Source organism: Aythya ferina, assembly GCF_964211825.1.
Source record: "Aythya ferina genome assembly, chromosome: 2".
Taxonomy (NCBI): domain Eukaryota; kingdom Metazoa; phylum Chordata; class Aves; order Anseriformes; family Anatidae; genus Aythya; species Aythya ferina.
The window spans coordinates 6180194-6193513 of record NC_140297.1 but is presented as its reverse complement, the minus strand read 5'-3'; the positions used below and the strand labels follow the sequence as shown (position 1 = coordinate 6193513).

At 37.3% G+C, this 13320-nt stretch overlaps 1 protein-coding gene across 5 annotated transcripts in view; it reads right to left on the bottom strand.

The window, feature by feature from the left end:
• The window catches only part of LOC311432690 (sodium channel protein type 5 subunit alpha-like), a 206930-nt gene that overhangs the window by 133048 nt on the left and 60562 nt on the right, over positions 1–13320 (bottom strand). For all 5 annotated transcript variants that reach the window (XM_084511137.1, XM_084511136.1, XM_084511135.1 and 2 more), the window contains exon 7: positions 9792–10022. In XM_084511137.1, the coding sequence (XP_084367263.1) occupies positions 9792–10022 (231 nt within the window). The remainder of the gene's footprint in view (positions 1–9791; positions 10023–13320) is intronic.

The following is a 13320-nucleotide window of genomic DNA, read 5'->3' as shown; positions in this document are numbered from 1 at the left end:
CCTTGCTGCACTTGCTGTGTGCACACTGTGTCACACATGGTGAAGTCTCTAATAAATGAAATTGAGTTTGAAGATGAAAAACATGCCTCTCACAAAAGCGATGGAACAAGCCGTATTAAGGGTATTATTAGGGAAGAATGCTTGGGAATAAATGGCACTGCCAGACAGTTCTTCCCTGCTAAAAGGGGTTGCAAATAATTATAATAATGAGGTACTCTCCTGTTGCTCACCCCATGACAGGGGATCTGATTGTCTTCCTCTCTCCCCTGGCATCTGCTGCTGTTGGTCCTTCTGTTAGGCTTTGCAAGCTCTCAGGTGCTCTCCTCTCCTTTCTTGCTTCCCACCCTTCCCATCCTCTTGCCTTTTGCACCTGCTTCTGGTCCGGCTCTCTCCTGCCATTTCACCCCATCACCATCTTTAAGAATGTTTTCAAAATTTCAGTTAAAAAAGGAAAAGGAGGAGCTAATTGTGAAGATGTTAGAGGGGGCAGAGTCCAAGCAGCCAACTTTTTTTGAGGGTCTTATATACAGCACTGGTTTATATATGGCTTTAGGGTATCTAGAGCCCTGGAACAGCTCTGACTCCAGGGGCTTTTCTGGGTATGAGCCATCCTGCAGGAGATATGGAGGAGCTGGGATGAGGTCGTGGAAAACCATAAAACAAGGTGCTGGGAGGAAAGTGGTCTCCTTAAGCTCGAGAGTCACTGGTAAGCTCCTGTCATCAGTGCTTCCCTCCAGTGCTTGACACAAGCCAAAAAAGCAATTTACCAGCCAGGGCTCCACCGTCTCCATAAGGTAAAAAAATAATTCATCCAATTTTGATAGAGAAGCTTTTACTCTCTTTGAGAAAAAGCCACTAAAGATATCAATCAAGCCCTCTGCTAAATGGCTCCTGTGCACTACTAAGAGGCTCTGAAAACCTCAAAGATCCACAGCGGTGCACGGTCCAAGGGAAGGAAAAGCAAATCAGGAGCATTTGGAGCTGCAGGCCAGAAGAAAGCAGAGAATTTACGCATTCCACCAACGCTGTCAAATTTGCTTGGGGACCATGCCAAGCCCATGAGCATTTTGAGCAAGGTGAGACAGGAGAAAATGACCAGCAATAAATATGTGTGCAGTCTTTTAATGATCTTCAGACCACCCCTTCCATGCCTCTGTGTTTGGTCAGCCACGCAGCCCCCCGCTTGGAGCTGTAGGCTGCACAGTACACAACTAAAAGCATATTTAATGCCACTTGTTTAAACAAGCGCTTCACATGAACAGGCAGCAAAACGCTGAAGTGTGGTGTCTGGAAGTTTTGTAGACGGTTGTTTTGTTGTTTTTTATATATACATATATATATATTTCGCACAAAGGAATTCAAATCAAAAGCTGCTACAAGGGCTGAATGCATTTGTGATACAGACAGATGCAAAAACAAAACAAAACAAAACTCCTGCTTGTATTGTGATAAAGAAAACATGAATTGGCTCAAGAACTAAGAGATGGGAAACAAAGGTTAGAGATGAAATGCCAAGGTGCAGAATCTCTGAAGGCTAATAGGCAGACCTGTGTCTGCACTGGTTTAATACATTTGTAAGTACAGTGAAAAGAGAGGTTGAGCAGAGCTGAGGAAATCTACTGACAGCACAGTACTTTCAGGTAACTCAAGTCCAAGCCAGGACTGAATGAGGAACGCTAAAGAGGTCTGTCCTGGTAGGAAAATGAGTAGAAAAAGGCAAAGTCAGATATTGTGTTGTCAGAATGTGATGTAAAGCAAAGAACATCTCACCCATTCATAACATTGCCAAGTTTTAAATTCCTTAATTCCCTGTGTCAGCTCAGGTAAGAGAAACGGATTTTTTTATTTTTATTTTTTTTTTTGAAACCCTTACCCAACATTTTTACATAATTTGAAGCTAGGATCAAAGAAAATTGTGGTACTAATATGCAGGAGGAAAAGGATACAGTGCCATACAGGAAAAAAATATGCCAATTTATTAACCGGTGGCTTATGTCATCCAGAAGTCAGAGCACAGCATTGCTCTCAGTAGGGCAACTGCTGAACTGTAGGGTATTGAGAAGTGGGTGAAAGTAACAAGAATGACTAGAAAAACTTTAATAAGATGAGCTATTGAAAAAATTGAGATCTTTTATCTTAGAAAGGGGGTGACAATTAGAGTCAAAAATAGCACACATTCTACAAAATGAGAATAGGGATCTTTGTGTGCTCCTGGACACAGAATGTGATAATTTTATTTTATTTTTTTATTTTATTTTTCCCTAAGAAAATGGGGGAAGAATCAAAAACAAAGATAAAGGAAATATATTTTTTTTTCACTGCACTTGTCATTTCAGCTGCCACAAGCTGTCCCTGTAGCCAAAACATTCAAAGACAGGTTGGTTGCTTACATAGATAAGGATATCCAGAATTATAATAGTTAATACAAAATTAGAAAAATGTCTATACTCAGGGCTGTACTAATTTCTTCTGGAACATGTGGGGCTGCTCTGTGCCACAGACTGGTGCTGCACCAGGTAAACCAAAGTCAGATTGAGCCTGGCAATTCCCTTATTTATTTTCTACCTCACTTGGCTGAATTCAGTGTTGATGTACAGGAGAAAATATTTCCTAATGCTTAAAACCAGTGTGATAAGGGAAAGCAGTACTGCAAGCTGTTCTCTGGTGGTGAGTTCATGCTGTACCTGGACTTACTGCTCAGAGTTAAATGCAAGAGCTACCTCTTGCCCTTGCAAGGCTCGTTACTGCTGAACCTGCAGCAAGCAGAAGTCCACGGAGAGGCTCCGTAGGGCAGGACACAGATGAGGTCCATTTGAACAGTGCTCTGTGAGTCAAGTGTATATCACTTTGGTAGTTTATGAACAATCTGAAGGTGCAGGAAAACTCTCAAAATATTTAGGTTTAATCTTCTGTGGCAGATCTTTCCCCTAGCAGATCTGTCTGTGAGAGGTAATAATGCAGTGATGAGAGCAAAAGAAATGTATTTGAGGGGCAAATCCTTATGTTTAAAAATTGTTTTGAGACCAAGAACTTGCTCTTTCACCACAAGATCAAAAAATAATGCTACTGAATTGTCAGGAAGAGGCTGTATTGGGTACAACAGTACCAACTCCTATATTTCTCTGATCCTATATTTCTTCCACTGGGCCTTTCTTTTTCAATGTAGCTTAAAACATTAAAGTGCACAGGTACAATACCCATGTTAATAACATATCACTGCATTAATGTTTGAGCATTTAAGAAGCTATTTATCAAAAGATCCGAAGCACCTGAACAAAGCCACAATATTTACAGTTAACGGCAGAGTAATGCAAGTAGCTTCCACACTGACAAGCACAGCCTGAAAGCCCAGAGAGGTTCTTTGTCTTAATCATTGGTTCACACACAATCATACATAATAAAACACCTCTTCCAGTCTCAACCTGATTTATTGCTTCCCTCTTTTCTCCCACCTCCATAATTACTCATCCAACACTCACTGTCTTCTATTACCACCTCAGATAACACCTCAAACACTTCAGCTCTCCCCAAACTTGCTACATCTATTATCTGGCTTGGACATCATTATTTTCTGTACTCTTCACACAGTTTCAGAATATCTTTTCATTCAGCTCCATTTCAGACATTCTGAAAGCAAAAATGAAGCAACTCATCAGGCAGAGCTAATAACTAAACACAGAAGTTGGACAAAACATGTATGTAGACATGCATCTATATACACATATCTATATATTTTTTAAATTCAAATGTATACTCCTAAATATCCATGCCCATTTATTTAATAGTGCATTAACAGTGCACCTCACTCAGATTACTTAGTTGGATGCAATTGGGAGATGCAAAGACAAAGACCTAAACTTAATATATTTATATGTCGTTCTAAATACAGAACCCAAAGCAACCATGACTTATCTAGGTGTAACTAGAGGTGACATTACAGATATTGTATTAAACTTTATCTGGATTATTATTATTACTTTTTTTTTTTTTTTCCCTTAAACTTTCATTAACTACACACTTTGACTTCAAAAGAAGAGAAAAAACACTGCCGTGAAATGAATGTGAGAAAGTGGTCTGGAAGAAAAAAACAGCAGCCTTAAAAAGTTGGTTTTTAAACTATAAAAATGGCAGTTGACTCCTCCCACCAGAAGGTTAATACATTTTATCAAACTTTTAAAAATATATTATTATTATTATTATTATTATTATTATTATTATTATTATTATTATTATTCCAATATCTTGGACAATTACCTAAAAGAAATAAGTGTTTTTTTATTAATTTTATTTTACCTAACAAGATACTGATTTTGAGAGAAAACATATATGGCACATTTTGAAAACAAGATCCTTTCAAAGCCTCTTAATTGGGGTACTTAGTTTAAAGTAAAAGAACACACTGAATTTTGTGACCAGCACCTCAAGAGTGATTTAATAACCTTTTTTGCTACATTTTAAGGTTTTATTTCTTAAGTGTTTTTTCTTGTATTCAGTACTCAAACTGAGCCCTACTCTACAAAAGAACACCCGATTTAAACTCAGACTTCAAGTTACTACTCACTGATTAGTCAATAATCCATTTTACTAATGGAATACATAAATTACATTAAAGATCCTACGCTCATCAGCAATGTGAATCAACTACATTCAGTCTATTGGTACATCTTTTACTATGCCTAAGCCAGTGACACATCTGACTTCATATAACTTTCAATGCAGTCATGGATTCATAAAGCTTCACTTCATAAAATACATGTTTAATTTTAATACCACAACCTAAGGCTTTCGAGCATGCTATTTGCAGCTACTTTCCTAGAAATCTTTACAAGCATTGGAATTAATATGGCAGGTTTTCAGTCACCTGCTATTTCTAAACCGTTACCTCTCCTACAGATAACTGACAGCACAATAATTTTGGTATTGATACGCTGATCACATATTTTCATATTGCCGTGGATGTAAACTATCTCTATTTTGTACATTTTTATCTATGTAATTTTTATACATGACCACTGTTGCATCTATAACTTCAGATTCTCATGTTTATTATTATTAATGTCTACAAATAATCCTATTTGGGCTTATTGATTGCTGTCCCTTACCAAATCTTGAAACGCAAATATGAAAAATAAAATTACATACTAGTAGCCGGTGTTCTCCTAGATACTCTAGCTGTCTCCATTTTAATTTTGAGCAGAATTTATCTTTGTCACTTGACATCAAGATTTTTTAGCCTAATTCTGTCTGTGCTCAACTGTCCCTTATCCCATACTGCTCTCATACAAAACAAAACAAAACAAACAAACAAAAAAAAAAAAAAAAAAGAAAAGAAAAAAAAACACACACAAAAAACCAACAACAACAACAAAAAAAAAAACAGTCCTACGGAGGAGGCCAGGAGTCCTGATGAATTTGATGAATTACTTTAGTCTTATTCTTCCTTTTTCTTTCTAGCTTTGGAAGAATTAGCATCACTCTGTAGGCAAAACCAGACTAGAATAACTTCTCTGATAAGAAAGGTCAGAACAAGTCTTCTTCTGAGAGGTTGGTGCTTAAATTGTGAAGACATAGAGTCATTTTAGTTAGTAGAAAGAATGGGAAAATCCTCCTGTTTATCATGAAATAGACATACCTATTGAAAAGCAGATTTTGAACCTGCATTTTCACTGTGAGGAAAGGAGAGACTAAGCAGTTATCTCACCTTACTATGACCACTGTGCCAAGTAGCTAAGCTGAGAAACCATCTGCACCTGCAGTAATTTAGGTGAAGTTTCCCTCATAGAATTAAGCTTATAATGACAATGACCAAGAAAGTTTCCTTCTTGATAGTCAGACCAGAAATAGTCAGTTGTATCCTACAACTTGTAATTGGTGAACACTGAACCTTAGAATTGGTGAAAGAAAACTCCCTGTGAACTTTCCCAGATAATCCCAATGCATAAGGGCTCTGTCACTTGCTTTCCTAAGTTGCCTGGCTTCTCCTTCAGTTGCAGTAGCCATTGAAATGATGGAATTAACAAGCAAAGTGTTGGATGGAAAGGCAGAAAATCCTTAATCCTTATGGGATTTAGTTTATAAGATCCTTTCATGGCAGATGCACAGTAACAGGAAAGAGCCCAGCACTCTCAGTGATGTTAACAACCTCGCACATGAAAGAAGAGCAGGGCTCAGCCATCCCTGGGTTGCAGCCAAGGATGGAGAAAACAAGCAGTGTAGGATCAACAAGCTCATCCAAGAAAGGTTAAGTAACAGAAAAAGGGCCAAAAGGGGAGGTGGAGGAGACTGACTTGTTATGGCTCTATTAAGCACAAAAACACACCAATTTATTTATTTAATTTTTGGTTCAAATTTAGGAAAAAAAATAAAATAATAAAACCACATTTTTCTTCTGTCAACACAGTTTCTGCCACCACCACTACTGGTGCTCGTTTGCTGTCTTTACTGGTGGTGGAGGCAGAAACAGGGGTACCAGAAGTGTAGAGCAGCAGAGCAGCACCTGTACCATCAGCCAAGATGGTCATGGTGACCACAGCCACATAGCAGGATAGAACACAGTCTTGAGTATATAGCTCAGGGCTGGAGTCCCTGTATCATGGGGAAAAGTGGATATATCACACAAGGATCAAACAAAAATTAGGCATTACCACGTAATTGTGGTTAAGCCAATGATGATCCATACAAAGTTATTTTTATAAATTATTTCCCCGTTTATTAAAAAAAAAAAAAAAAAAAAAAAAGTGTTGCAAAGACAGATGACTGAATATTCCCGGCCTGGGGGTTGAGAGCAGCTAAGGGTAGAGGATACAATTCAGTCCACATACAAAATCTGTTTGGAATAAAAAGGGCAGAGCTAAATCTATTCCAGGCCTTCCACAAAACCAAAATGTCTTCTGCACCAAGCGATCCCCTTCAAAATGTCTTCTGCACCAAGATCCCTTTCAAAGGGATCTACTCACTTTGTTTTTCCATTCATGCAAAAAAGGTTCATAAGACACAAGAAGAGGCTGATGCTATTTCAGAGGTTTCCTATTGTCCTCTGAAACATTAAAAACTCTCAAAGAATCCAGTGCAAACTTTTGCTCTCCAAGAGCAGAGCTCTCATACCATCCCTTTTGATTCATTATTTTGGTGTCCTGATGAATGAATTAACAATTCATTTTTCCATTTATGAGTGTTTTTCACTGCTGCATTTGTTTACATACTGCGTTTTTTATTTGTTTGTTTTACATATTATCATGAATCTCTTCAGGATTCTGCTTTCTTCTGCTTTCTGTGTTTCTAGATTACTATTCCTGATTCAATCTAAGTGACTCAGCTGCATTCATTTTAAAGTCTCCAGTGAGCTTTTGTAATTGTTTTTGCTCCCTTTGAATGAACTTTACTATCTCAACATGTTGGCCAATTTTCTTCTCTAATTCTTCCCCAAAATAAACACTGACACTACTCTGTTTCTTAATGTATTCTTCTTTTTATTTAATTTGGTCTGCCTACACTCTAATTTAACCATATGTATTGCTTAATTCCATAAAGTACTTGAAATTCGGACTGTTATTAAATTGTGGTCAGTACTACTCTGTTAAATAGTCACTTCATTTCACCATAATACTTACGCAAAATGGAATATAAAGCAATATTCCTTCTAGTTACAAAATGAGCCAGTCCTTCAATTTTTGAATTGCTTTGGCATAATTATCAACATTAAATGAAAATCCTACTTAATATTGTTCTGCTTAGTCTTATTGCTGAGCCACCTTCTCCAGCTTCTCGAGGAATTTTTATTCTGAAGTTAGTACGTTCTTCCTATACATCTACTTTTCTTCCAGTTCTTCAGTGGCCCTTGGCAGTGACTTAACATTTCAACTATTTAAATATGTCTTGTCCATCCATCTTCAGTGACAGTTGTTTGCCATAGTTCACTGTCTTTATTTTCCAATATTATGAAAACATTAAAACAGTCCTTTATATTTTTATTGCTTACTATTAATACTGCATGGTCAAACTTTATTTCACTTTAATCCTTTATCTCACCAAGTTGATTAACCTTGTAATAGGTCAATCTACTTTAGCGATAATAAGTATAGTTTCCTGACCATATTACCCATTGCTGGATTTACCAAATGGATTTACATGAGTGTCTCTCCCCTTCCCCATATCAGACCCACACAAATAAACTTGCCCATGGCATGCTGCAGCAGCTGTGCAATTCCTTCCATTTAAAGCAATGCTGCAGCTGGCCTTGACAGTAACTATATTTTTTTTTATAGAGACCACCAGTGGTGCATTTACCCTACTTCCATTCCCAAAGAACCACAGTATCTTCACAGCTCCAATGTCATCCCTTCACCTTTATTATAGGGTTTTAAAATTCTCTTTCCCCTTTCAGCTGGTGGAAGGGTCATTGAGGCAAATAACCTGACAATCAAGGTCAGCCCTGAAGATGGCCCTCATTTAGCCAGAGCTTTGCGTATGCCCTTCCTTAATGTTTTATTAAGCACATTATGCATTAACAATACCAATACTGAGCTTCTTATTCTTTGAATTAAAGCTTACTAACACTACTCCTTCCAAGGCTGCTTAGAATGCAGGGAAAGGAACCAAGCAGAAAGGCCAGAAGTCGCCCATGTGGAATGACAGGACTGCCCGTGGCTCAGTCCCTGAACCACATAATGTAGTTGAAGAGCCATACAATTCTGAGACGCAGAATTGGGTTGGAGACAACTTTGTGCCACTTCAACAGAGCCCTGGATCAAGCCAAACAACTGCCCTGAACCTGGCTTAGGGGTCAGGAATGATGACTGTAGGGCCGTACAGTCAGAGCAGAGGGACCCCATGACAGTGCTACTTCCCGCCAACCACATTTCTAGTTAGCAAGTTGACTATGCGTTTCAGTCTTCTCAAAATAAATCAAATACCAAAGGTCACTGATTACAAGCTCCTTGCAAGGCATATTTGTCTGTTTGCTTCCTTCTCTCAAAAGCATCACTGATTTTTTTCAGATGCAAGCCAATGTCCATTGCAGTCACTGGGGACCCTCTGGTGTCTCTGAGGTTTATGGTGCAGACCCAGCTAATAGCTGGGCTCCTTGTTTACATTCTGAAGTTTATTTACATGAAATGCCTTTTTTAAATGTTAATAAATGAGTTCAGTGAACCTATTTCATTGTAATTTGAAGTCTGGCAGACTGTAGAGTATTAAAAATTGCTTTGGCCTAGAAAACAGGCCTTTTGATAATAAACATCAGAGCACCAGATACTGCAGGATGGCCCAAACCATATAATGAGTTCAGGCCCTAATAGCATGAGATTTCCTTAAAATAATACTCCTGGGGTTTTTCAGTGTAATAAATACTGAATTGCTCTGTGTTGCTTTTTGATTTTTAAGACTTTTAGTTCGAATTTTCAAGTTTTGCAGAAAATGTTAGTGCTATAAATTGTCTTAAAGGAACAGCATGAAAAATAGACCCCCCCACACACAGCTGAAATTTCCACTTGATCACCTGATTTCAGGAAAGGAAGCTTTAAGAAAAAAGTCATGAGACACCCTAAAACTGTGAAAATCACCAGTGATGTGACCAGGCACTTAGTCTGCAACAGGAAAGCACTAAAAAACTTTCAGCGTGAATTGCGAATGTACAACAGAAAATTCTACCTAGATCTTTCCAAACCACATCAACTTTGTGAAGAGGCAGTAGACACATGACACTGCATTTGCAGTATGAATTCACATATGAATTTTGATAAATATGATAATAAATAAATAAAACAGATAACAGAGTAAAGAAAAGTATTTACCTGGATCGTTAAGAAATTCCTCTGAGCTGTTCCACGTCCTACCATCCAAGTAAAACGTGCCATTGGTGGAGTTAAACATGGTGTAGTCCCTGACACACTTGTGTCGCAAGTTGCCCATAAAGAGCTGGAGGCCTATGAGGGCAAAGACACTCAAGCAGAAAACGGTCAGGATCATCACATCAGCAAGTTTCTTAACAGACTGGATAAGTGCACCTACAATGGTCTTCAGTCCTAGGGAGATAAAAGCCAAGATTTTATAGGTTGAGAGGCTGAAACACATGTACAGATAGCAACTTTTTTATGATGAAAATCTGAATGGAAAGGAAAACTGGAAGGGTTTCTACTACATGTTTGTAATTTGACGGCAGAAACAGGAGACAAGTGATCACTATGAACATTTAGTTTGGCCTACTTTTATCTCGACAAAAGTCTTGGTGTTAATGTTACAAAAACACTCATTTAAAAATAGAAGGAAATACTGGATGAAGGAACAGTGAGAAACAAAAACAAAAACTAGTAATGGATAAAAGAAAATACAGGAAGTCTTTTCTATTTTCATGGAGCTGCAGTAAAGGCTGTAAAGCCTAAATCCCATTGGCTTTTGAGAATGTGAATTAATTTTAAATCACTTAGGTGATTGATAACTTTATCCCTCAAATAAACAGATGAAGAGCTATGAAAATGTTATTTATTGCCTGATTATTTTACATTTTCAGTGCCAAATTCTGTTCACTGTCCTCATATGAATAATTCCTCTGCCTTCAATTCATATGCTTAAAACAAGCGGAATTTGAGATTAGAAGTAAACCAAATAATATGGGCAATCACATACACCCAGTGGAAACTATTTGAGTAAAACAACCCAAGGCTCCAACAATACCTGGTCAAAGTTAATCATTTTATAATATACTGCCAATGTAGATAAATCATCTTATAATAAAGGCCTAGGTAATGCAAACTGGCTCTTATTATTTATTTCACCCCATAACACTAGATTCAGATTATTATTATTTAAGTATATAGATATAAATAATTAAACTGTTTTCCCAAAAGATGTTGCTTGCTTTTGAAGTGTTCCTGAAGTGTTCAGCAATATTTGAGCTGGTTGAACATTACATGAATATGACAAAACCCACTCTTTTATAAATAGACTGTTCTTCTAAATCTTGTATCCTTTAGTTGGACATTAATATCAACTGCACAATGGTAGCAATTTTGTTGCTTCTTCACTTTTTATATGTAATACTCAATAAGTACTAATCAGTGCTTCTGATAATCAGTGTCGCCAGTATGGCAACAGTAAGAGAAATTGAGTTAAATGGAAAAATAGAAAATGCAAAAAGGAAACAGGAGGAATTCTCCTGGGAAATACTCAGAAACATGCTGATTTGCTCACTGAATATGAACGTACACATTAAATCTCAGCTCCCTGGAATTCCATCCCAAGAGTTAGACAGCAATGAAGGTTGAGATAGTGCTTTATAATTTAAAATAATGTAAAAAATGTACTTGAGGATGCGTAGGAAGGCAAAATAGCACTTTTGGTCTTGCTTAAAATTCTGTAGATAAAGTAAGGGGGAAATCATAGCTCCTTAAAGGAGGATGAGCTGCTAGAAAAGCATCCAGGTCCTACCAGACTAAAACTTTCAGTGCTGTATAGCAGTACTGCCATTAGGTTAACCCGTGAATTATATTAATTACTATAAAATGGCCTTCCAAACAAATGATACTGAACCCTCAAGTGAAATTGCCCTCTTTCTTCATTAAATATTCTGTTTACCTCTTCAAAGCTATTTTTTGGCACATTAAAAATGGAGAGGCTATAAATTTCCCTCTTATACACAAGAATAAGCCAAAAAATATTTGTAGTACAAACATGAGGCAAAAGCTGGATAGTCTTGGGATCTGCATTCCTCATCAGAAACAGATTTTGAAAATGAGGTGAGTTCTATTCAGGTATCTAGATAAAGCTTAGCTTTGAACTTCTTCGGTTTGCTAACAGATTTGATTACCAATTTTGATGCCTAAATGAAAAGCATAGCTTTTCTGATAATCTAGCCTTGGGTAAACTTTATACCTGAAGTGAAATTGGTTTTAGTTGTAGCCCTATTCTGAAGGACTTCCTCAGGTCCTGTAAAGCCTTGTCTTAAAAAAAGTAATGGGGTAGGGAAAGAGGAATGTGATTTATAAATACAATAGTTGTTGTTTTTTTTTCTTATACTTCATTTAATATTCTGATTTTTTCTCAGTCATACTTATCATAGGCTGCCCTTTGAATGCACAGATGTTTCTTCCCTGAAGCCAGGGAAACTTGGGAAATCCAAATGCAAACCGAATTTTAAGAAAGGGAAAACAGCCAAACCACAAATTATTTTATTTCAGTACCCCCTGTGAAATCACTGCAGCACATTCATTTGTTTGTTTGACACAAATACAAGCTTGGAGACTGCATTTGTATTGCTTACATACACTAATTAATCTTACTCACATGAGCAAGGACAATGGGATTCCTAATGTAAACAGCGATAACGTTAGGAAGTATGACCTACAAAATCCTAGTCACCAGAAAAGACTACCTGTTTTCAAATTCAGGCCCCAGTACTGTTAATTCCAAGGTCATTTCATGAAACATGTTTTTCTCAGTTTACCTACTGGAGTTTTAAATAGAAGAGTAACTCTATGCTGTTAGATTTATAAGTTTGTTCCTGGCAAGTATCAAATAATTTCTTTATGAGAGGGCTTTCTGCTTTACTTTTTTTTTTTTTTTTTTAAATAGCATATAGACTTCTGAACAATCTAAGAAAATAATGCTTTATTAATACAATTGCTGTAATTAAAGACCACTTAAAAATAACTTGTACTCTGCCTTCTGGAACTTAGTTGCAACTTTCCAGGAAAATCATTTCGGGAGTTGTATACTTACAGTCTAACTATGTTATTTTCTCACCCTTTAAAAAGAAAATTTGCCCAGAAAGTTAAGTAGCATCCATCGAGTGGCTTGGCACAATTCACTGCTAAGCAAAGTGTTTAAATCACCATTCATTTAAACTTTCTCTGCCTGATAAATGGAAGGGCTAAGGGGAAATAAGGACACCCAGAACCTCTTGCAGGTGCTCTGCATTTGTCTGAATCAATTCCTGTGTTTTGTAAAAGCAATGGTAGATGTACTCAAATTTAGAGCACTGTTAAATCTTCTAGATAAATAATCCTTCTTTGAAATAGTGCCAATGAGAGCATTGCAATATAGCATAATAGAAGATTCTATTTATGGGGCATTAAAGGCATTTACTTAATTCTTGCAAGTCAAACACCAACAGGCAGCATGCAGCAAAAACTGAGGAGCTGATCCAAAGCTGAGTAACGTCTACACCTGTTAATGAGTATGGCGCTGTGGATTACTCTTTATGGAATAATCGGTACAGTGGTCTCCTGAATCACTGAATTCTTTCCACACTTCTGGGCCAAATCCTGCTTGCGTGACATGAGTAACACCAGAGCATCCAAAATCAGTGGAATGAGGGCTGTACAG